Genomic DNA, 22,649 nt, shown 5'->3' with positions numbered 1-22,649 from the left:
ACAAGTTCTTGATGTCAAGTTTACACAATTATGAGGCTACTGGTCATCGAGTCTTGTATATTAAAATCAACATACTTTTACACTCACGAGGTGTTCGTAAAGTCAATCTATTCTTTTTCGTGGTCATTCCTTGTAGGAACAGATTTAAACAAAATTAAAAGTATACGTTTGTATTATATATAGTCTCGCAATTTCATCCACTCAAAAATACACTCTCTGACCATTTCGCCTACGGTGGACTCGCGATAAATTGTGATCGAGCAATCTTTGAAGGTAAATACATGGATGACGAGGGTTTTCAGTAATTAACCCCTTGCCACACAATGACTTGTCTGACTTATCACAAGTTCTTGATGTCAAGTTTACACAATTATGAGGCTACTGGTCATCGAGTCTTGTATATTAAAATCAACATACTTTTACACTCACGAGGTGTTCGTAAAGTCAATCTATTCTTTTTCGTGGTCATTCCTTGTAGGAACAGATTTAAACAAAATTAAAAGTATACGTTTGTATTATATATAGTCTCGCAATTTCATCCACTCAAAAATACACTTTCTGACCATTTCGTTACTGTAGACTCGCGATAAATTGTGATCGAATAATCTTTGAAGTCAAATACAGATCGTATTTTATTTAATTCTTGACTGCCACACCATACGTGGATGACGAGGCTTTTCAGTAATCAATTCTCGCGTTGAAATTTTAAAGGAAATCAATTTGAATAGTCAATGGTAAAACCCTCAAACTAAACTCAATTTTGGACGTATCAATAGATAGGCACTACAATGATAACTTTTTTTAAATATTAATTCACTACCCCTAGTTTTATTAGGGTACTTACAAGACAAAACGTAATGTGGCGCTGCTTTGCTGCGTGTAGGAACTCGAAAAATTCGTAGAAGGACTGAAAAGAAAAAGAGGGGCCTGCTAGTGGACTCATCACTAAAGATTTCTAGCTGGCCCTACCTTGCACGACTGGGATATTAGACAGTCAGTCGAGGAATGTATAGCAACCGAGGGGTCGGCCGAGCGCTTGTGAGAGCGCGGCCCCTCTGGTGGCGAGCATGGGAGGCGACGCCACAGTAATTTACGTAACTTAGTTTGAGCTTCATTTCTTTTGTTGTGTGAAATAAAAAATTATGAAAAAAATCATAGACATTCTACCCGAAGGCTTACACGTTTCTGAATTTTTTCAGAATTTTTGATCGTAACACAGAACTTTAAACTATTTAAAAAGTTTAAATATACCACATGAAAATTTCATATTAATGTTATCGAGCGACCACGTTTATATTTTTACAGTTTTTGGGTCCCGTTGTGGTAATTAGTATGTAACTTTGAAGTGGTGGAACATAGTTAAAAAAATTGTAATCCTTAATTGTTAATTATTGTCTGAAATATTCGGTTGACCATGTTTATATTATCATAGTTTTAGAAAGTTTTCTTTGGAGGGCCTTTTTATTGATACGTCCAAAATTAAATTTTATTTGAGGGTTTTACCATGCTTATTTGGCTGTATCCTTTTAAGTTGTGTAGTTTGCAAATATCTGAAATCAAAGTTTTGGTCTCGTGAAAAATCTTGAGCATCGAAAACATTCGGATTTTGGAAGTAGAACAATTTTAATGATAATGATAACTTATTGGGTAGCCACGTATGAGTATATTGTAAAGAAAAATACAACAAGAATTACAAATAGTATGGTTTAAAGAGTCTAATGCAGATTCTGGTTAAGTGATTCTTCCGATTAAATTATAAAGAAATATATTGTCAATATAATGTTTCATCTGTCACTTAAAAAATTACGACTCGTTTAGAATATTAAATGGAAACGAGTATTAATCCGAAAGTCAATTTTTGGATACATACAATACATAACAAAATTTGGAAGAACTTTTTCTTGCTTCAAAGATATTTGACAAATTTTGCAAATAATGAAGCTTTCAAACAGTAGAAGGATCGGTTTATCGAACATTTTTACGAGATTCGTGTAATAGAGAATCTGCTACACTTTTTAGGGGCACCCTGTATAACTGGAAAAGCGTTCCTTATGGAATTTTATTACGGGGCTGATGATTGCAAACGCAGATGCTGAGAAAGTCTCGGACAAGGGCTTACGAAAGATTAAATATTTTTACTACTTTTGCTCGCTTCACACCCCCTCATAAACTCGAAGCACAGTCGCGCTGGTGCTCGAAATTTTACACCCTAACGCCTTAATGTCCTTTAATTACTTTCGGCAATCCAATATTTTTCATAGAGTCGTCCTTCCCTGGAATCCTGCTTCTCCGCGCCTTGTTCCCTTCGCGACAGAGTATTTTGCGATTCGGCTCGCTCCACTTAATTTAACCTTTGGAAATAACGATCTACGAACGCGTTTCGTACGCGGAAAGAAAACAAGAAGGTCTCGCTTAAAATCGCGAGAAACTCCGCGAACGGATTCGTAGGTAAATCTGAAAGAATTGGATTAAAGTGCAGGCTCTGAGGTTTAATATTCCATTAATGAAACTGCGGAAAAAATTTATTCAATTTCCGTACGGTCTCGAAGTTTTAAACGATTGGGCGCGATTTGCTTCGAGGCGAAGCCACCGTTTGGAAAAAAAAGCATCGCCGAGGAAAATGGGTCAAGATTTAAAAACTGGGGCTTCGAACTTTCAAAATACTTTTCCTTTTAATCGTTATACTGCGCTTTTCGCAAAATTACGGAACTTCGAAATTCGCTATTTTCCAACCCCGGTTAAAGTTCTTTAATTTCGTCGAGGGATTCAATTTCTGGAGACTTTCAAGGCTTTCAGGGATCCCATATTTCCGGTGATATATGATACGAAGCAAACATTGAATTGTTTGTATCAAATGCTAATGTAGGGTAATTCAATATTTTATATCTGCCAATATATGTGAAACAACCAATTCTCCTAGATTAATGTTTCATTGTCACAGAGAAATTCATTATTAAATTTACTGTTCAATCTAACGATCAGTCTGGATATTTAACTTGCATATAAAGCTCCTTACTCCTTAGTGGGAGAAGGAAATAATATCAAAATCAGATTTCACCCCTCGAAAAACTCCAAAACCGTTCGTTCATAACGAACAGTGTATAAACAATAACGCAATTAATTTAGGAGTTTTTAAAATATAAAAGTGACAAAGGGCAATTTGCGCGGACACATTTGGTCTACGCCCTTAGTTTCGATTTTCCATCGCAATTTATCGCTCTAGCTCTGCAAATTTGGTCGATAACGCGTTAAATGCCCAGCTAATTTTGTTTCATTTTCCACTTAGGCGGCCTGCAAACACAGAAAATGCATTTGTTTTTAACGAACGACAACAGGCGGAAAACCTCATTTTTGTTTAAAATGCTTCGATAAAATCCATTAAGGACGTGTATACATATTTGTTAGTATCGTACAAATTTTAAAGTGCCATTTTTTAAATTTGATAAATTTGGTACTCGAGCCCACAGTGGACCACAATTGAATTTTACCAGATTCTAAACTCAACGCAAAACTTTGTAATTCTTGAACTAGTCGATTTTATTATTTTGCAGTTCTATTAAGAATAAATTTATATAATTATATTTCTATTTAAGTTTATTGGGATATTTTTGTAGATATGGATAATGTTAAATTTTTAAATGGAACCTTATTTTCTTTGTTTAAATAGTCTTTGAAACATCGGACGTTTCTACATTTTGCATTAGATTGTATGAATTTTTAGAAAAATCACCGCCAAACCATATCTCTATCTAAATTATATTACGATAATGTTAAATTTTCAAATGGAGCCTCATTTTCTTTGTTTAGATAGTCTTTCTACATTTTGCATTAGATTGTATGTATTTTTAGAAAACACACCACCAATAAATAATGACAAATCTCTATCTAAACCATATTTAACACTTTGACTGCCACGTCATCCACATATAAGAGACAGAATTTACCACTATGATATTAGAAAAATTAATTTTCAAGTTAAGACGTCGAGGGAAATAAATTTAGATGGAATTTGTGAATTTTAACAAGGTTACGAAAATGAATACTGAAACAAATTTTAGGTTATGTAGCTTACAATGGTGTACATTCAAAATTTTAATCTTGCAGAATATTATACAGTTTTCATGTGGCAGTGAACGTGTTAATGGAGGCTACAAATTAGCATTACATAGCTTAACGTCGTTTCCAAAAACAGTCAGGAAACATAAATCCATCATAAAACGTGCAAACGCTTGAAAGAATTGCAATTTGATTAATTTCCTCGTCGCGAAAGATAATGAGACCACGCAAAATTAATGTAGCTTGCGACACTTGGAAGATTGAATATTTCGCGAATCAGGAATCTTCTAAAAAATTTCATATCTCGATAGAAAATTGAACGAGCCTCTAATTATACCTCGCAGAGCAGATATTTTGGTTACTAATGGCGGATGGCTCGAACCACCCTCTCGATTCGGTCCCCCGACTAAGCAAAAACAACAACCGTCCGCGAATCGGGAAAGAGTATTGTCTATCCGTTCTTGGAAGGGGGTGGACGATAACCGAGCAGACATTCCTGCTAATTCGGAATGCGAAGGGGTTCGTCGTCGCAGCCGATAACCGGAAACCACAGTCATTTGTCAAGAGCGGAAGCCACCGAGCCAGCCGGAAATTATCCGTGCCCTGTCGTGAAAATTTGCAAATTTCCTACCGTGGCCCCCCCCAGTCCCTTCCATCTTGCCATTCTAACACAGCCCCAGGGAGGTTATGGTCCCCCTTGCATCTCGTGAAACCATCCCCCTGCTCTTCAACCACCCCCCTCCCCCTTCGACCGTCCTAGTCCCCACTTCAGCCACTCGGTTCCATTCGCACCCCTCGGCGGACGATCCTGGATACGGGTTTCCGAGCACCTAATCTCTACGCAATTTAGATGGCTCGAGAGCACCTATAAACCAACCGTCCTCCGTAGGAATTATCGATTACAGTGCTACCACGTCCTGTTCGAATCTCCTGGCCCGGATTACTTATCCACGGATAACGTCGAGTCGGGTTTTAAACGGTGCAGCGATTTCGCCCCCGACCACCAAAAGGGCACACGTTTCGGTCGAAACGCGAAGTTTCCAGATTCGACGCGGAGTTTCTTCGCAGATTGAATTTTACGATTTCTTTTTTTTTTTTATATATAAGTTCGAGGGTCGCCAGAAAGTATACCGCGGCAATTCTGGCGTCTCGACGATTTCGAGATTGTTTTAAACTGTTCTCGTGATACCTGCAACGATGGCAGAGGTCGAGGATGGCGTAATAATCGGATAAAATGCTTCACCCGACGATATTTCCTTGGAAATTTTTTAATGATAATCGGAGACTATTTTTTTGATGGAAAGAATAATACCGTGGAAACGCTGATTAGATTTCGTTGCAAGGAAGCTTTTCGTCTACGTACGATGGGAACAGAAAAAGCAATGTCACTTGTCGTTGTGATTTTTAATTTTATTTGCAAAATATTTCTTTTCGTGGTATCGAAGAAATTTTTATAATTGAAAGATTGATACCTTGAAAACGCTGATTCGATTTCGTTGCAAGAAAGCTTTTCTTCCTTGAAAAACTACTGTCACTTATCGTTGTGATTTTTAATTTTATTTGTAAAGTATTTCTTTTTGCAAACCACGTGAAATGTATAAGTCTAGAAGACGAGATTCTTGAACGTAAATTAGAGGAATTGTTTAGAAAAAAGAATGCTCCGCCAAGAATTCCGACAGACTCGTGAAGTTTCAGCAGTTTGATGTCGATTACGATATTAAAGGCTATGGTAGCGACTTACTCGGCGACCCGAGAAATGGAGTAACGTTGGCGAATATTAGCTATTCGCGGAAGAAACTCCTTAGTCTCGAAACTCCAATTTTCGACATCGTTATGAGAGAAAACGTAAAAAGAATTCGAGGAAAGTTCATCCTCTGCAGAAATATGAAAAGGAATTTTATATAGCGAAAATGGAGGAAACAGTCGCGGAAGAAGCATGCTTGACATAATTAAAAAGGCACTTTGTAATCGTCCAAAAAAATAACGAATTTCGATGTTCTTTATTTTTTAAAGCGATATAAAAAAATGTGTATTAAAGTTTGCCTTCCTCGAAGCTCATCCTGTTGAATTTTTTTTTCGATCCTCGAATTTAGGATCACGCGCGGAGTTTAAAAAGTCTTCTTTCGAGCCTTTATCCACGGAACGTTAAGCTCCAGAATCTGAACTTTAATCCCGTTTTTTTCTAACGAAGTAACGATTTGTTTTTCACGAACTTTCAACTTTTTCGAGATTCCAAAATTTTTAACCCTGCATTTCGGTTGCAGAAATTCTATTCATGCTGCTGAAGTATTAAAATTTTATTTCTTTTCCAAAAAAAATTAATGTATTTGCAATCATACACTCACCCTGCTCCTAAAAAAAGGGAACAAAATGCACGCGAACGAGTATTATGCGTCAGAAAGGACAGAGAAATCAAGATACGAAGACAGTAAAATAGAATTGCATAAAGACGACTGCTTTGAGATCTATCACGCAAAACTTGATTGCTATGGTAAGTTATTTGTCTCTGTCTACAGAGTGAAGTTTCTCTTACACAACCTAAGTCGTCAAAGAGTTACATATCATAGAGTGCTGTTGGGGCAAAAGTTCCAAAAGCTGTTTACAACGTCGAGAGGTAATTTCAAACCCGTAGAAAATTTCAAATTTTGAGATACGAAAAATACCTTGTACAAATCGTTGAAAACAATCCTTGCAATATTCATATAACTAAACAGAATTTTCTTTTCCAAACAATATGATTTTCAAGTCTTTATTGCAGCTAATGATAAAATTCTTGTTTTTCTCGAGCACCAACTGTGATAGTTCTCTTCTCAAAAATATTGATATTCGTTGGATATTCTTCAGAAACTTAAATCATGTAAAATTTAAATATATGAGAAATCACTTGATTATTTAAACGTATGTATATTTTAATTTTAATTACTCTTTATGTGTTTGAAACAGACCCAACATTGCTAACAGATTTCAAATACCAAATGAAAAATGAACAAATTTTCGAAGTGGTTCGACAAAAGTTACGAATTATTTCCAAATTAAATCTCGTCGAACAAATAGAAGCCTATGCAAATAACTATTCGATTAAACAAATTACACGTGCTCCCGTCGTCTATTATTCGAAATAAAATTCTGCTCGCGACTCGAACAATTTCTAAACCGATCGAACATCCCAGCTGGGGCCAAAAATTCGGAAACGCGAACTACCGTGCAAATATTGTGCAAACTTTGGTTCGCGTACCTTTTACCGAGCCCGCCGAGACGTCAGAGGCAGGTAGGTTCACGATGCATGGATCCCATCGATACGACGAAACGCGACAGTCTCCCGCATCGAGGATCAAAGCTCGTGTCGTCCGGGATTTCCCGGGCGATAGATCAAATTTGTTGGTAACGAGAATCGCCATTAAAAAAGGGAAGGGCTGTATACGGGCTGGGTAACGAAGAAAAAGTGGAACTACTACCCCCTATCCTCCTCGTCCCTAACCTGGGGTGTGTTTGTTATAGCGTCATGACTGTGTTTGCTGTTAAAATTCCGAACAAACTACAAGACAAACGAGGTATAGTGGGGTGGTTGGACGAGCCGTGGGCCTGGGGGTGTGACGGGGCGGCCGAGGGAGGGTGTAAAAGCCTCCTATCGTCGCATCCACCACTTTGATCCCTTTGTTTTGTTATAGGATGAGCCGGAGGATCAGCTTGCTAACTCAAAGGACTGCTCTTTCTCCGACCACCCCCCTTCCCCTCGTCTCCAACCTCTTTTCCCCTTTCTTCCACTTTCCTTCCGTCTTTCTTTCTCGTCCACGGACCGATTCCCACCTTCCTCCGGTCGACTGACTCTAATTCTCCGTCGAAGAGATACCCCCGTCGACACCCTTTCCCTTCGTAATTGTGGACACAGCGTTAGCTCGAGAGCAAACGATCGCGGGCGTATAATTCCGTAGGTAGAATTGGAAAAGGGATGGCGCCGGTAGCGTCGAGGACGACGGACGCTTGCGGGATCCTCGACGTCCTCGTCGTCGTCGTCCGTGGAAAAGATTTTGCTAAACCCCACACGTGGGAGCGCCGCTTCTACCCTTAACTTTATCCCCGGTACGTGCGTCTGATTCCTGATGCAAGGGGGATGCTTCCTTGATATCGATGACAACGTCGTCCGACTCAAGTATCGGTTTAGGATACCTTAGATAAGGACGTACGTGGGCGTAAAAGTACCCAGGCTACTCGTGGAATTGAAATCTGTAATTCTTTCTGGGGCCGGAATCTAAGGGATGAAATTTGGTATTTGTCTTGTGGAAGACCGAAGGACTCAACTCGATGAGTAAACTTTATTGGAAAATCCATTTTGCTGGTTGCATTCAGAGATACTCATATTTGATTGCGTACTATGATAGTTATGATATCGTGTTTGCCCTCGATTTAATGTAAAAAATACGCTAGGTTTCAGGAAAACGGGACCAAAAATGTAATTATATTAATATCAAAGTAGATTTTAAATTGTTGAAAAGACCAATTTGTTTAGATTAACATATAAATGATTTCTATAAAATGAGATTTTTAAGGATGTAGTAATTGTAGGAGTTTCCTTAAGGAGTTCTTGTTAGAAATAATTCAGTGAAAAACCATATTTCTGGAAATGAATGCAAGTAGTATTGGTCAAGGCTTCTCAGACGTGCTGACACCATTGTCTGACTGAGTAATAGCTCATAGTACTAAATTTAATAGACCACTAAATGAAGAGTATACATGCCCGTCTAGGCGTCTGTCTTTATTACTTATCGCCTGTATTGTCAAATAAACCTCAGTCTAGTGTCTGTGTCTGGTCATTAAAGGTTTGCAACTACAAGGTACAAGCTTTCCACAAGTAAAGTCTGTAGTCTGAAGTTATAACGATTATTTGAATTTTCTTATACCTTTGCAATTAAATGCAATTAATTTTATATTGAATAGTACTAAAATAATTAGAAAACGAAATAAAATACACCACGTGTTACGTTTGACCACTTACGGACCCTTACTACTTAAACAACGCCTGGTCCATTACCGATCCTTACTACTTAAACTAAGTCTGACTGTTTCCTGATCCTTACTACTCGAACGACGTCTGACCACATACCGATCCTTACTACTTAAACTATCTTCGCTTATAAAATAACAAGAAAAATCATAGTATAATAAATTTCCCCCCGAATGTAGAATAAAAAGCAAATTAATTTTGCTGATAAAAATTGAACTTTGCTAAAATTCATCCAAATAAAATGAAACGAAACTCATTTTAAAACCTGAACTCTCTACTTTTGAACACTTTCAACTACTTAGAGGAAATGGTTATACGGGAGATAAAATCTACCCTCGAAGAAGAGTATGTTAAATATTTGCATAATAATAGAATCAACTTTTTTCTTAATGATATTTTCCACACAAATTCGTAGAATACACGATACATTTGATCCCTGCCTAACAACAATTGCAATTGTTTTAATAAAAAAAATACTTGTTTACCAAAGCGAATGGGGTTCTGTGAGCTTTAAATTTTTGCACATGTCAAATAAAAGAGATACGTGGGATCCCCGTAGGAACCGAAGAGTTAAAGCAAAAGGAAAATCGTCTGGCTTTTGTGTTGGCCCTCGCTTTATTTAAATCAATTTTAGACGATCCAGACATGGAATCGGAAGCGGAAGCCTTGAACGGTGAAAATACTGATTCCCGGAAAATGGAGGTCCAGATCGGTGGCGCGGTGACATTGGAGTGCGACGGTGGTTGTTGGGGACACGGTTCTGGAATGGATCCAGTGGGTGGGCCTGGACCACTGGCGCTGAGTCGGGTCGTCTATCAGGAAGCTGGGGAGTATCGATGCGTCGCACCTGATCGAAAAATGCAGGACACGTGGCGAGCACAGTTGCCCTACCACATCAAGGTCACTGGTGAGTACCACCAATTCATTTTACCTCTATTCAATTCCCCAAGATTCTCGAAAATTGTAATTTTTTACGCTTTTCCAAAGTGGACGAAGATATCTTAATAAAAATAGTTAAAACCGAATTGTATACAATATCCATACAATGAACAAAAGTATATCTACAATGTGAATATACTACTCCTTCTATATGGAAGGATAGGAAATATCGTTTATTTTTTTAACTACGTTCCATCGCTTCAAAAAATTTGAAAAAATAACACATTAATAATCATAGCAAAACTCAAAAACTGTAAAAATATAAACGTGATCACTCGGTAATATTTTTGAATTGTTTGTAATTTCGTTTTGTGACCAAAAATTCTAGAAAAATTCACAAACGTGTAAACCTTCGTTTTCATAATTTTCTATTCGATGCGACAAAAGAAACAGGGCTTAAATTACCGTGTAGCTACCCTAACTTTGTAACGAATTTGCAACAATCCTTGTACCGATTAATATGCATTAAAAACTAAGGACGGTATCATAAAATTAACGCTCCTTCGAACCATTTGGAAAGAATTATCCAATTTTCTTTAATTATTGCTCGTGGGCGGTGTTCGACGACCTCCTAATTGCAAAGCTTCTCCGAACACGCTTCAGATAAATTACATTCAATCCCCGGGTCCGGTATACTTCGTTCGCTAATTTGAACGATCGTTTTCCTAACGGTAGCAATTTCCTGCGGTTTGCGCTCAAAGTTAATCGTTCACCTATTTCTGAAAAGCCCTCCCGAATACATACTCATTCTCTTTGAACGGGGACGAATTTCATATTCCGGCGCGTAAATAACGAGGCCGTTGCCTTTAAATTGTCCATATTCATTAACCGTTTTACGCGTACGCGACCGTTCCGTGTCTGTTGCGCATTTTAAAACAAGCTTTACACACCCAACCGAGTTCAGTTGAGGCGGAGTGGAACGAACGAGAATGGAAAATTAGAACTTCCCGTCGAGCGTGCTCGGTCACTTTCTCTTTTTTTCTCTTCCCTCTTCAGGCAACGTTTATTATCGTCTTTCGTGATACCGCGGTGAAAGTCGCCTTCCGACGATGCATCGCGTTCGACCGTGGAAAAGAGGATCTTTTCTCTCTTCCGAGGGAGAGAATTCGAGGTGGATGAATTCGTGAAATCTATCGTCGCGAATTATTAGACTCAACCCCCTCACTGTTGTCAAAGAAATTGTATGTACAATACTAGAGAAATTTTATGCGGTATGGAAAAATTTTTTCATTGTTCGAATTTTGAATTATTAAAATCGTCCAATTTCGGGTAAACATTTCTGGCCACACAGTAGATTTTCGGTAAAGAATTTTTTTCTCGAAAGTGCGTAGGACTTCGGGGGTATGTGTATTCACCAAAAATGATTGTTATTTACCCCCGCAATTGAAAATAATTTTTCCAGAACGATTTGAAATTTTTTAATTTGTCGAAAAATTTCACGCATTCTCGAATTTTTTTCTCGAAAGTGCGTAGAATTTCGAGGGTATGTCTATTCACCAGAAATGATTGTAATTAATCCCTGCAACCGAAAATAATTTTTCCAGGGTGATTTGAGACTTTTCAATTTCGCCGAAAAATTTAGGTACCCCAGTCGATTTTCCTTAAAAATTCATTTTTTATTTTTAGTAATATTATTTGACGCCCTATAGAAAAGTTGTCTAATACTTTTTTGTAGGTACCTATGAGCCCTATATCAGATAAAAGTTTCATTGAAATATATTCACTATTACAGGAGTTATGGCTGTTTGAAAATTGGACCATTTTAATGGGGTTTTTCTCACTTCACGGGGTCAAGGAACAACTTTTTCATTACTGTTAGAATTTCTACATATTCGTCACTAAAATACGCGTTGTTTGCCTTTTTAAACATTAAAATCCTTCAATCCGTTCGGAAGTTAAGATGTTTTAAACATACGCACGAAATTTCAGGGAAACATATCAATGTATGGTCAGACATTATATTTTCGGTAATGAATTTTTTTCTCGAAACTACGTAGGATTTCGAGGGTATGTCTATTCACCAAAAATGGTTGTAATTAACCCCCACAGCTAAAAATAATTTTTTCAGAATGATTTGAAATCTTTTAATTTATTTTTTTAATAATTTTTTAAGGAATCCCATTTTTGATTTTCGTCTTATTTTGGCATGCAAAATTCCCCATTAAAATTTTTCCCAGGGATGGCCAAACACTCCGTATATTTTATTAATTTATTTATTTATAGAAAAGAGACGAAATACATGTCATTGTAATCAAATTTGAAAAACTGTTAAAACAAACATGTTTTTAACCTTAACCAAAATTAAATGATCTCAGAAATTGTTGGATTTAAAGCGTTCGTAAGTTTAATTAAAAACAGTGTAATATACTGCAAAGTAACAGCAACAAACTCAACCGTTTTCAACAAGTTTGTTTATCTTCATAAAGGAAGAAAAAGAAGTTTAATATATCAATTCTAATATTAATACATTTCTAGAATAGTTCTGCATTGGAACTAAAATAACAATTACAACTATGCATCGAATCGTTTTACTACCGCCCCTTTCAAACAGATGGCGACAATATCAAACGCGTACGTACGAAGTTGTTTGCTTTCCAAAGATCATCATAGTATTGTAAGCAAATACAGCTGTTCCCAAAACGATGACACAAGACTATAGATCATAATATCTATTTCTTGCGCTAGAATAAGCTCAGAAAGAAGCTGTTAAACTATGGTATTCACTAAACGCGACGAAAGATTGCCACCATCGACGGTTATCGAATTCCTCGGTTACTTTAAACGGAAACATCCGTGGTTCTCGTCACTTTTTCTCGATTCTCTGTGCTCGATCGCCGAAACACTGCATTTTCAACGTTTCTCCGACCGTTCTTCCAGCAGACTGTTATAGAAATACGTACTAGACGAATATCTTCCGAACTGCCGACGTTTCGTGCGGATCTAGATGTTTCAACGCGAGAAAGCGAAAGGAAATATCGAAGCTGCGCCTTCGTGCTTATATGCATATTGAGTGCCTACCGAACCTTTACCATTTCTGACTCCGACTATCGGTCTTCGTTTTATACTGCATGGTTTCTCGCGAGACATTATGTCACGGAAGATTGATTTTATGGGCCCGATTATATATCGTAAGAAAACTCGCGATCGTTGTACGTAGGAAATTTTAAAGTTCGATAACTGTTGTTTAATCGATCGTGGTAGGTTTAGGTTTAGAATTGAAAATAGTCCGAATACACTCACACATAATAATCACGTAATAGGAAATAAAAAACTGTCTCAACAAGAATTGTGTCGGCGATAACCATGAACGTTTTATCAGTCACGATATAAATACACGATGTGTTTCGATATCGTCGCGATTGGTACAGGAAAATCTACGCACAGCAGAGATTCACCCTCGCCCACGATGGGTCTAAACACATTAACGAGCTATTGCATACAAAAAACCCTCTGTACTAAGCCAGCTTTACGAGACACCAATTCCCATTCCGAGCCATAAACTTGTTTTCCATCGTCCCTCGCGTACGCCCCCACCGGTGAAACGTTCCCCTATGTGTGTACGCGTATACGTTTAGAGACGACACTGCGTGTGCCTCGAAGATCAAACAGAAATCCCGCTGCGACGTAGACCTTCTACCCTCGACTTCTCCTGCCTCTCCCCAGTCAATTTCCCCGAAACTCGAGAAGTCGAATGTTCGCCAGAAGGAAGACACTGTCGCGAGCCAGCGACTTTCCTCGTAGATTTTTTTCTCGAGACATCGAATGGCGGAAAGCCGCGAATGAAACGACAGCGGATCACGAACAGCCAAAGTGGACGCTCAGACAGAAGTTTCAGGGGCTACGTATACATCCAAGCTACAATAAACGTATAAAATATATTTACGAATTTATAATAGAGAAATAAATACTTTCCAACGCACCGTTTTGATACTAAATTGGACATTGGTATTTCGTTTTAGCCGGTTTAACATTTATTCAAACAGTATCAAACTCTATGTTAGATGAATTAATACTTCAGACTACTTATTTGTCTTCCTTACTCCTAATAATGCCATATTATACTATACATATAATAATTAACATCACAGTAGAGTGTTTACAATATGCAATACTCTTACATTTTTATGGTGAGGCTGTAGCAGTCATTTATTTTTCTTGTAGGAAAAATATATAGGATGTTCGACCACCTCTGGGAAAAATTTTAATGGGATACTCTAGAGGCGAAAATAAGACGAAAATCAAGAACACTAATTTGTTAATGGAGGCTTCCTTAAAAAATTATTAACGTTTTAAGTTCCGCGCGTACTGAATTTTTTTCTAGAAAGTGGGTAGGATTTCGAGGGTAGGTCTATTCATCGAAAATTATTGTAATTGACCCCCGCAACCAAAAATAATTTTTCTAGAACGATTTGAAATTTTTTAATTTTGTCGAAAAGTTTCACGCCTTCTCGAATTTTTTTCTAGAAAGTGGGTAGGATTTCGAGGGTAGGTCTATTCATCGAAAATTATTGTAATTGACCCCCGCAACCAAAAATAATTTTTCTAGAACGATTTGAAATTTTTTAATATTGTCGAAAAGTTTCACGCCTTCTCGAATTTTTTTCTAGAAAGTGGGTAGGATTTCGAGGGTAGGTCTATTCACCAAAAATTATTGTAATTGGCCCCCGCAAGCGAAAATAATTTTTCCAGAACGATTTGAAATTTTTTAATTTTGTCGAAAAATTTCACACAATCGTACACAGCGATCATTTTGGGAAAAGGAATTCGATTTTTTCCGTGGCAAAAGTAATCTCTTAACTTCTCCGAATGTTCTTTGGACGTTCCCCGATTGCAAAGCAGTTCCTCGAAACGGATCGTTTGTCGTCCTGACGTATTACGAGGGTCGACCGACTGCATTGCCGAATCATCGACAGTCGGGATATTAGAATCGGATTCAAAACTGGATCGACCGCTAATGGAATTGACTGTTATAAGTTTGTGTGCTCACGCTTCGAGCCGTTAACTCGGAATGCTAACCGGAGAGTCGAAGCCTGCTCCGTTCTGACACGATAGAAGCCCTGGTAATGGATACCTTCCTTTGCTCAAACATCAGTGGTTCTGATTGTTTGCCTTTGTGTTAGTTAATTAGAGTGGCCTTTGAGATTTACAAGTTTGATTGAGTTGCAAAATTTCAATGTGTACTGGAATGTGATTTTATTGCGTCGTACGGGGTCATCCTAGGCATCGTTCAACACGTTCGCAGATGTGAATACTATAATTTTCATTGTGGATCAAAAATACATAAATGCTATAATAATTATAAGCCACATTATCATGCATTATATATAGTTTTCATTTTTTGAAATTATTGTGCACTTTAATGTAATGGCTGACTAGTTCATTGAGTATTTTTGTATATTTAAAAATTTCTTTCACCTAGCATATTGCGTAAATTAAGTTGAATTACAACACTTGACGTAAATCACAATTTTTATAGCTCATTAAAATTTTTACTGTCCGCGAACGTGTTAACAGTATTATTACTGATCTTTCTCATTGTACGAAAGAAATAAATTAATAACGAATAGGAATAAATTATTCAAAAGAAATACTAAATCGAAATAGATGTACGATATATTTATTTGTGAATAGAAACTAATGTAAAGTTACGAATTACGTTTCTTGCTATTTATTACATCGTTGTAACCAACATTTGTGGAAAAATTAATTTTGATAAATTATATTGCGAATGAGTTGAGATTAGACGTTTTCAATCTTTCCAATAAGAAAATACACACTAAACAGTTAGCTAGCCAAATATAACTAAAATTGCAATCAAGTTTATCGTAAATAAATTTCATTAAAATCGTCACGAGCCACGTCTGGCGTTTCCCTTGTCAATTAATCGACACGTGGATTAAAATATACGTTTTAATTTCTTATCGACGCGTTCAGATTTGTCGTGTAGAATTAATCGATGGACGATTCTATCGAATATCCCGTTTCCAATAGTCGCGACAGACCGTTCCGTGATATATAGATCCTCCCGTGCTGCTTACACGCCGATGATAAATGCAGATTCTTCTTGCTACCGCAATCGCCAGCCTCTTCTCATACTTCGAACCCCTGCTATCCGTCCCGGGGCAATCCCTGAAGCAATTTCGACTTCTTATTGATTGCAGCTCAAGCAACTCGTGCGTGTAAAGGGCTCAAGCCAGTCGAACGCTATCCACGGGATTTTAAAATCGTTCCCTCGGATTGAACAAGGGGACGCCACGGAAATTATTCCGTCGCGGCTCCTCTCGTTTTCTGAGCTTTGCATTTGCCCAGCCCACGCTTTGGATACCTCGCGGGTAGCCATGCATGAATCACGGTTGCAACTATTTTTCCTTCAAAGCTACCGACATCTAATTTTAGTTGCTCACGAAATAATTAAATCCTCCCCTCCGATATTTAATTCCAAACGCTAGGAAAGCTAAAGTCGAATTCGCGAGACGTGAAAGTAACCTAAAGCAGGCTACGCCAACGTTCGTGAATGGTCGTTGAGAACGGAGGGTCAATTTTCTCGCACGACATTTATGTTTAAGCTTTCGAGCCACTGTCCTGGCCACCGTGCGCACCAGAAACCACCCCCGATTCTCTTTCAACAAATTTCTGATTGGTTTTCGATATATACCTTATATACCCACTCTAACTCGTCGACAGATCGTGGAGGAGGAAAAGAATTTCGTCTGTGAGTCTCTTTTTTGATAAGCTCCCGACACCACGCGCGGCCAATCGAAGCTAATTCAATATATAACCCCATTCTGCGCTAACACTTATCGAATATAGCAATACGTACTCGGATGGCAAAATAAATTCTTATTATCGTATTATCTTGAAGCAATACTTTCCTTTCGTTAAATTAATTTTGTGTGATTAGATAAGCGAACATTCATTACAAATTTAATGTATGTCTGCTTATTTTTATTTCGAAATATGAAAGGTTTTACACGACCTAGAAAAGAAGAAATGATCGAATCTCACACAAAAGAATTTTAATTTTCATATTTTCTTTGCACATCAATTTTCAAAAGAAAACTACACGCATTAAATTGTTTATCAAGAAACCGTTTAGTTCTTGCTTGTAACATAGTGAATAAATTATTTACTATTTTTCGTTGGATGCTGCTGAATTCTAAATATGTTCTTCCTTAAAACAGAACAACTAAAAGGTTTTCTAAGATGATTTTTCCGCCGATCTGTGCATAAAGGAGTTAATAATAATTCTCTCTGATTCTGAACACGATTGCAATGTTGAGTTCGATTGAAAGTAGGATTAGGACCATCAAACAGCTTTCGCCAATTCGCGAGTATGTGCGTTGAATCTCATGTAGGCAGATACGATGGAAGGGTCCATCGCGTTTAGCAGGAACAGATTCCTTTGTGGTTAATTCCGTAACTAATCGAAAGCAATACTAATACGCTCCATGACTAATGGAATCTGCTCCCAAGCCACTTGGGAGACTAAGGATTGGCATTGATGATCCAGTCTGGAACGATCCAACCTACAGTTTCAAGACTCGATTGGTTAAACAGCAATTTTTTAACTTCATTTACAGTATTAAATTCGAGAAGTCCAACAGTCCACGACTCACGAGACGATTTATGATTTATAACCACTGTTTCCGAAAGGTTAGCTAGCTAACGCGTCAGTGAATGTGTTAGTCTTAATCGATTGTATTTCTATTTCAAATGGACGAAGTTGCGTCTCAGACGTCACGAAAACAAGTTGCATTTCTAAAGTATTTCTAAAACTATCGCGAAGTTTGTACATGTACTCTACACTTTGGAACGCAAGAAAGAAATCGTAGTAAGTCTTGCAAACTTCTTGCGAGAGTCGATTTACGATCCAGCAAGCTTACTTACATATTGAAAAATACTTATATGGGATATGGAATATCAGAAATGACAAAAATATACAAAGTATGCGTAAACTTTTAACTCAAATACATCGTTATATTATAAAATAATTGCTTATATTTCTATAATCTACGATAAATAACAAATTACAAAATAACTAAACGAATACTTTAAGAATGGTAAAATATCATTCGTACGGAATAAAGTAGTCACTCTTGTGATATTATTTATTTTTAAAAGAATACCCTTGACTTTGACGTCAATCAAACTACCGTATAAAACCGAGGCGACTCATTGCGTTGGATCTATTTGAATTTCAAATGGCTCGCACGGATACTTAATTAACGCGATAAAATTATTGCTGTTCATCCCCGACGGTCGGTGCAGTGAAAAATTGACGCGGGATCGGAAGTATCGAGATTTGTCGTTTCACTGTGCATATCGCGCGTCGAATAAGGCTCAGTGCCCGCTTGTATCCCGAGATTCGCTTCTATAAATATTCAAGTCAATATTTCTCGTCCCTGTCAGACGTGTTTCGCGAAACCTCACGGTCTTCGATTTTTCCCAGGTTATTCGTTCGTGGAAAACGCGGTTACGTTTTCTTCCGACTCGATCTCGAATATGACAAACGTGCTTCTTTTCCAAACGCGTTTCGAAGTTTCGAAGGCTCGAGAGCTTCGGATCGACGAAGACGATAGAAGAAATTCGTCGTCCCGTTAATTCGATGGAACCTTCTGCGTATGCGTGCGAAATTCGAGCAGGCGATGCCGAAAATCAGGAACCAGACGAATATTTTATCGATACGTGATTATATTGACGTAGTTATTTTGAATATTTCTAATGTTTCGTCACTCTCCTAAACACAGTAGTCTAAATACGATGTTATCGAGCAAATTAATTACTGGATAGACACATTGACGACTGTCCAACTTCAGAATTTCATATAAATATTATCACAGAAGAGGTATACGAGTGGACCTTTCACCTTATGGGCTTTCGTGGCCCAATTTGACTGCCATACCGACTTGAAAATTCGGAGGTGATTTTAGCGAATGACACGAAAATGATAATGGAGTTCCGAGACCCCATAAAAATAAGCCGCAAAAATACATTGGATGAACGATCTACTTCTATACCTCATCTGTAACAATACTCTAGAATCTTTGATGAATCAATGAGAATCAAAACTAGCCTAGTGAAGAAGCTCTATATTTATGATGACCTATGCAAGGCGGATCGCAGCCAATTTGCTAATATTATTTAATTTTTAATTAATAATTTCATTCCAGCTGAGAGTGATACGATTATTAATTAAACGCTAAATAATATTACCCAGGTCTCACCACGAGGAGGTTGCTGCGAATGGAGACCCGCCCTAACCGATTCCCAACCACCCTCCATTAGTAAAGATCTTTTGTGACCAGCGATCGTTGGTCGAAGAAGCAATAAACGAAAGTGCAACCAACGAAGGAAACAACCAACGAAAGAGTTTTTTGAGAAAGAATTTGCCACCAAATTCTCATCAACAAAACAGAGAAATGGGCGAAAATATTGCCTGCCTGATATAATGATTAATAGAGAGAACCAAACTCCTGCCTAACTATAAATCTAAATTTACTTACATCCTACATATCTAATCATCTAACAAAATAGATAGAAAATATATTCTTCCGTGTTGATCTATCGACGAAGATTTCCTGAAAATACTGTTACATTCTACCTAACTATAAATCTAAATTATTAAAACATAAACTAAGCAATCTGAAACAAAATACATGAAATACATTCTTCTTTCTTCTATCTTCTATTTATCCCACGATGATTTCCTGAAACACAAACAAAGCCATATCAAACAAAATTGTAACAATTCTTAATCGTTACTTCCATAAACCTAAAACTTCCATAGGAATATGCTCTGTAACAGAAAGTTGTTTAATAGATTAGTAAGAGAACAAACAAAACAAAACAAGTAAAACTACAAATACTATAACTGCAGGCAAGTGCAGTGAGAAAGTAAAAATAGTACATCATAATATACGAGGTTACTTTGACTCTAAAATGTATTCGTCGCGAAATATCTTCTTGCACGTCAATCTAATGATATATTTTAATAAGTAAAGAAAGACTTTGGGTATCTCCGATATCGAAGATAGCCAAAGTCGTCAACTCAATTATGAAAGTGAATTTAATTATTGAAGAATGTAAAGAACAATCGGAAGCTACTAATTTGACACTCGTTCTAAAATTAATATAATTATAAGTATTATGAAAGATATTAAAATCATGACTCTACTTTCGATTGATATTACGATATTTGTCATATTAAAAATTGCGGCGTGTAAAAACATCGCACGCTTAAATAAAACGCGACGCGACACGTGCTCATAGCGTGCAGTGAGTGTGGGTATCAGATTGATCCCCCCCGGCCTTGATTATCAGAAAAGCAAGTCGCGCCCCTGACCCACGTCTATCGGGCCTCTCTACGTACAACCGCCGGGTCCTGGAGGACACAAGATCACAACAGGACCCGCTTAGTACTCGAGAACGGATATGGGTCAAGGACTCTCACCGGAGGTCATTCTCTTTTCCGTATAAAGAGGAGAATATATGCGCTCGGTGAGGCCCCACTTAAGCTGAACCAAGCTGCACCGGGGTTGAAGCGGTAAGAGCTATCACACCTAATACACAGGTGTCACATGTTTCATTCTATCAAACAGAGGTGATCGAGCAAAACTCTCCGGTCCTTTCAGTCGAGACATAATCTCGGAAAGCGAAAACCAGAGAACAAGCGGACGAAAGAAAGTGATGTACGCGTAGTATACATATGTACTCATTATATATTCATTTTAAAATTAGTGTCAAATTAAAAATGAATCTACTATGACATTTGTCATTTTAAAAATCGCGGTGTGCAAGAAGATTATAATTTTAAGCAAAAGATACTAACTACACTTGCCAAAGAGAGCACGTAAACAACCAGTTGTTTTACCCCTTTGCCTTACGATTTAATTTCAAACTGTGCGTGCCAAAAGCGTCACCAAGGTTTGGCCCGGTGGACCTATCACGTCTCTGAGTCGTCTTGTTCATGTTTGGCCCGGTAGACTCATCACGTCTCTGAAACATCAATGTAAGCTAAGGGGTTAAAAAGGTGGTCTATAAACACTTACAAATGCTCTATCACCTATCTAACGGGAATTGAACAGAGTATATTAGCAAAATGTTACAAGAATTTAAGCTGAAACGTAAAAATAAAAATCTTATATTCATCAGTGTCATCGAAACAAATATAATATATGCATCGACACAATGTTATACATATCAAATTCGTAATTGTAATGAAAGAAACTTGGATCGAGACACCAAGTTCAATCAACACCAAACAATCAAACGAAACGGAAGAATTCGAGCAAGAAAACAATATTATACATATCGAAGCTTGAATTCATATCAAACAAACAAATAAAAATAATAAAATATAAATAAGTGGAGTGGACTTACTACTTGTTGTCAGTACATAGGGTAGTTACCACTGGGTCAGCTGTAAAGTAAGAAAATATTCATATTATAGCAACATCAGTTAGACAAGCAAGGCAAAATCAGTTCATTGAAGCGAAATTGGTATCAAACGATAGAATAGAAGAGGGGAGAGAATTTTTAAACAGTTCTTACCGTTGGTCATCACCGTCCGGCACTGGTCAGTAGTGGTCAGCAGTGGTCAGTAGTGGTCAGTGGTGGTAGGAGCACTAGTCAGAACTGGTCAGTAGTGGTCAGTATTGGTCAGTACTGGTCAGCCATGGTCAGCGCTGGCCAGTAGTGGTCATCAGCGGCCGGCAGAGGTCAGCAGCGGTCCCCGGTACTCTTCTGGCCATTTGTACACTCCCGAATTCGCGACGAGACTGAAGAATTCTTCGCAGTGACCCTTCTTATATGTCTAAGGTGATGAAAGGGAGGGGAGACCAGTCAGAGCCAATGTTGAAGTTAACAGTTAAGACTGTCTCGTCTACAAAGAAACTATTTCGATTGGTCCCACCTCTTGACCATTTCTGGATCTTCACTGGACCGCTGACCTTGATGCCAACCTCACTGTTGACCACCAGTGACCATAAGCTAGTCATTATTGATCATCGACCCATTAAAGCCATTACGAAGATTAAAGCCTTCTTACGAGGATCGCCTTACAATTTGATGCATGATCTTTTTAACATTTTGTTCCACATTGGAAGAGTGTATCTCGTTAATTTTTGTCTTTTTGTACGTCAGTTCGAACAATTGCCATACTGAGCGAAAAATTCGGAGGTGATTTTAGCGTCCTCTTCTCATGGTTGGCGGTCAGTTGAGAAACTATTCACTGAATTATTATTGATAGGCAAACACCTGTAGTTTTGCGTAAATCCATGTGAGTTGACTATGGAAGGGATTAAAATTCATTTCTGAATCTGTTGGTAACGTTACGTAATGGGGTTTCGAAACCCCATAAAAATGGGTCGAAAAAATCCATTGGATGCAAGGTCTACTTGTATACCTCGTCTGTGATATTATATTCGAATAATGTTGATACTGATAACATATTTAAATACTATATTAAGAGAAAATTTAAAAAGTTATATATAAAGGATTTAATTTGCAGTCATCGAATGCTCAAGAATTATTTTTATAATTTTATATCGTTGCATAAACAAGCGAAAAGCTTCCGATTCTAAAAATGCGATCGGAAGCTGATCGATATTCGAGTATAGAGAGTGTATCGTAACTATATATATGTGGGACTGAC

The 22,649-nt window shown here is 37.7% G+C and overlaps 1 protein-coding gene across 1 annotated transcript in view; it reads left to right on the top strand.

Annotated features, from left to right (window-relative positions):
* Positions 1 to 22,649, top strand: part of LOC122400328 (hemicentin-2) — a 531,816-nt gene that overhangs the window by 398,170 nt on the left and 110,997 nt on the right. Inside the window, exon 9 of the mRNA XM_043401723.1 lies at positions 9,693 to 9,965. Coding sequence (XP_043257658.1) covers positions 9,693 to 9,965 — 273 coding nt within the window. The remainder of the gene's footprint in view (positions 1 to 9,692; positions 9,966 to 22,649) is intronic.

This window comes from Colletes gigas, unplaced genomic scaffold (assembly GCF_013123115.1).
Source record: "Colletes gigas isolate AHSC1104 unplaced genomic scaffold, ASM1312311v1 Colletes_gigas_Sc00017, whole genome shotgun sequence".
Taxonomy (NCBI): domain Eukaryota; kingdom Metazoa; phylum Arthropoda; class Insecta; order Hymenoptera; family Colletidae; genus Colletes; species Colletes gigas.
This window is presented reverse-complemented; position numbering and strand designations above follow the sequence as displayed.